The sequence below is a fragment of the Limulus polyphemus genome, unplaced genomic scaffold (assembly GCF_000517525.1).
Source record: "Limulus polyphemus unplaced genomic scaffold, Limulus_polyphemus-2.1.2 Scaffold1771, whole genome shotgun sequence".
In the NCBI taxonomy this organism is placed as follows: domain Eukaryota; kingdom Metazoa; phylum Arthropoda; class Merostomata; order Xiphosura; family Limulidae; genus Limulus; species Limulus polyphemus.
This window is the reverse complement of record NW_013667381.1, coordinates 167,607-170,608: the sequence shown is the minus strand read 5'-3', so window position 1 is coordinate 170,608 and position 3,002 is coordinate 167,607. Positions and strand designations below refer to the sequence as shown.

Genomic DNA, 3,002 nt, shown 5'->3' with positions numbered 1-3,002 from the left:
GTTTGATAACTATCCGGACATTATAAAGATTTCGCGTGTGAAATTTCAAAATTTTCTGATGCATAAAAGTAATTTTAATCTTAAAATGAAAATAACTTTGCAGGATAGATAGGCAAGATGTGAAAAGAAAAAAGGCATGAGAGAAACATTGCTTTACAAACTTTAAGACTTAATAAAAAAAATTAGATATTTTTTGTATGAAAGCATTGTAATGTTTACTGATAAACTGCCAAACTTCATTAACATTTGCTTATTAATTTAAAAGCTATAGCATGAAAACTATAACAAGCACAAAATGGTTATGAGGTTGGTACCAGGGACCAAGCCCAGGTTGAAAGAGTTAAATATGGCCTAGATTTGATAAAAAGATAAATTAACATTTTATCTTGTGACTTATGTATGTTTTTGCTTTAGTTTAGTTAGGGCTAAACTTTACTGTACTTAATACTGTCAATAAATAAACCTGTAACGTTTTTCTATGACCAAATGTTGGACCTTTTTAAAAACGTGGATAAGTTTTTAATACATTGTACAAAATGTCTACCAAATTATATCTACATCTGCCTTTTGTTTACATTTATTGAAATGAGTTGCACATGCCTGAACATTTAGATAGTAAGATGCATGCATGTTTTCAGGATAGACAAAAACTGAATATTTTTATAACAGATTAGGAAAACAAGCACTTAAACTTTATTATATTTTCATATTTATATAATAGAGAATGACCTTTCACATGGATATGTTTACAAAATTATGTTCCCCTAGAAACTGTTATTTTTTGTTGTAAAAATTGTATAGCTTGTCTGTGTGCTTAATTAAATAACATTTTATGTGAATTATTAGTGAATATAAGTTTTTGACCTTTCAGAAAAACATTCTCTTATATTGCAGAAATTGGATTGTTTTCAAACAGGTTTTCAAATGAATCAATAACTATAGAGGATATTTAAAGTATCCAAAAATTAAACTATGTACTCATTACAATATATCAAAATAGATTAAAAACAAAGTTTAACTCATTTTTAAACAGGAAAATGCTTAAAGAAGGTTTTGGATATTTAATGTAATATCAAATTAATATTTTTTTTTTTGTGTAGGCAGACTACAGTTCCTATTATCAGCATAATTATGGGACTTACTCTAGGGATTCTAAAGGAGTAGATAATGGTTTGTATTTGGATATATCAGTTAATGTTACCTTTTAGAGATTGACAAATAAAGACATTATGACAGTTCTCTAACACTTAAATTTTGGTATCACATAAACCAATCAGAAAGATTACATAAAAATAAATAGCCAAAAGTGATTATAGTTTTTTGGTGATATTTTTTTACATTGTTAGCAATTAAATATAACATTTGCAATTCAAAAAATAGTTGTAGACATTTGAAATAACACTAGTTTTTGTAATTTCTAATTTTCATTATTAATTGTTGTTTTTTTTTCTCAATCCCTATAAATTATAGAATCTATTGAGGATGATAGTTTCATAATCATTAACATCATGGTTGCAAGACTATCTAAGCTCAGGAAATTGTTCATCACTTATTCCTATAGAACTTTGATTACAAATATATCTTTAATTCTATCATGACCTGTTAGCAAATTTAAGATACCAAGTGCACAACTGCATTTTAAAATTTAAATATGAATAATAATTTAAATATTTCTACAACTTTGAACTCAAAAATATTTTATAATTGACATATTTACATTACGTAACATTTATTTAAGGTAATTTACAAAGGAAAGTGGAAATTTTTTTTCCCAACTTTCACTTCTACTCAGCTCTGAATTACCTTGCCTGTAAATAATGCATTTATAGATTTTTTAGAAATTGTTAAATCCATCCAAAGGTAGGTACTTATATATTTGCTAAAATTATCATCCCTTAAAAATATGGTGAACATCTTGTTTTTCACATGATTTCTTTCTCTGTTAGTTGTCTTATTGTTATAGCTCTTTCATTGTCGCCATTTTATATCACAGCATGTGGTCCAGACATGTTACTAATGAAAATAACTATTGGGTCAATAAAGAACCTTAATGGGAAAGTTTAATAGACTTGGGAACAAACCACACACATATTGTATGGATTTTTTAGACATTTTCTTATTATTAGAGGTGTGTGTGTGTATATATATGAAAGCTACACACATTTTCTTCTATGACAAATATCAGGTAATCTCAGTTAGATGATGACAAAACCTTGTCGAAATGTTGTACATTTGCTGTTATGTTAAACTTATATTAAAGTTTTTCTTCATTACCCATTCAAGCCGTCTCCAACCATTATCAGTTAGATTATGTACAGTGTGCAAAAGCAAAATATTATGATGACTCAGACCCCCTATTGAGTATTTTGCTAACTATCATATTCATACAACACACAAATAAAACTATTTATTGGATATAAATTGATCTTATTAGCAAAAATTTTGATACCTAGCCTGACAAAGGTAACAATAACATCATTTTGAAAGATGGGGTCCTGGGTTAGTGACAAGTTTTTTAGTTTTTGCCATTTTTTCTTATGGTTTATGATCACTACTTCAATCGGCAAAATAAAGCATTGAAAGAGATATGTTAATGAATATCAGTGATGTTCAAATTAACTGGATATATAAAATGGAACATTCTGCTCAATAACAACAGAAAGAAATCTAAGATAAAGGAAGTATTTTTAATGCTTTTTAAAACCATGTCTTACAACAAGTTTTGTAAATTTTATTCCCTAGAAAGTAATAGAAATATTAAATTATATGAATTTTTGTAAATCAAATTAGGTAATAGTAAGTTTCTACTAAGTCCATACACTTTTAATTTCTTATATTTGATTATCAAAAAGTTTTTCTATTAATTTCTTGTGTATGTATGTGTGTATTAACCCTGAAGAAGCAAAATATTGGTAGTAATAGAAAACAACAAATATATATATATATATATATATATATACACACACACACACACACACACACACACACACACACACACACAC

At 27.0% G+C, this 3,002-nt stretch overlaps 1 protein-coding gene across 1 annotated transcript in view; it reads left to right on the top strand.

Annotated features, from left to right (window-relative positions):
• Positions 1-3,002, top strand: part of LOC106464889 (RNA-binding protein 5-like) — a 66,157-nt gene that overhangs the window by 38,243 nt on the left and 24,912 nt on the right. Inside the window, exon 14 of the mRNA XM_022392693.1 lies at positions 1,101-1,170. Coding sequence (XP_022248401.1) covers positions 1,101-1,170 — 70 coding nt within the window. The remainder of the gene's footprint in view (positions 1-1,100; positions 1,171-3,002) is intronic.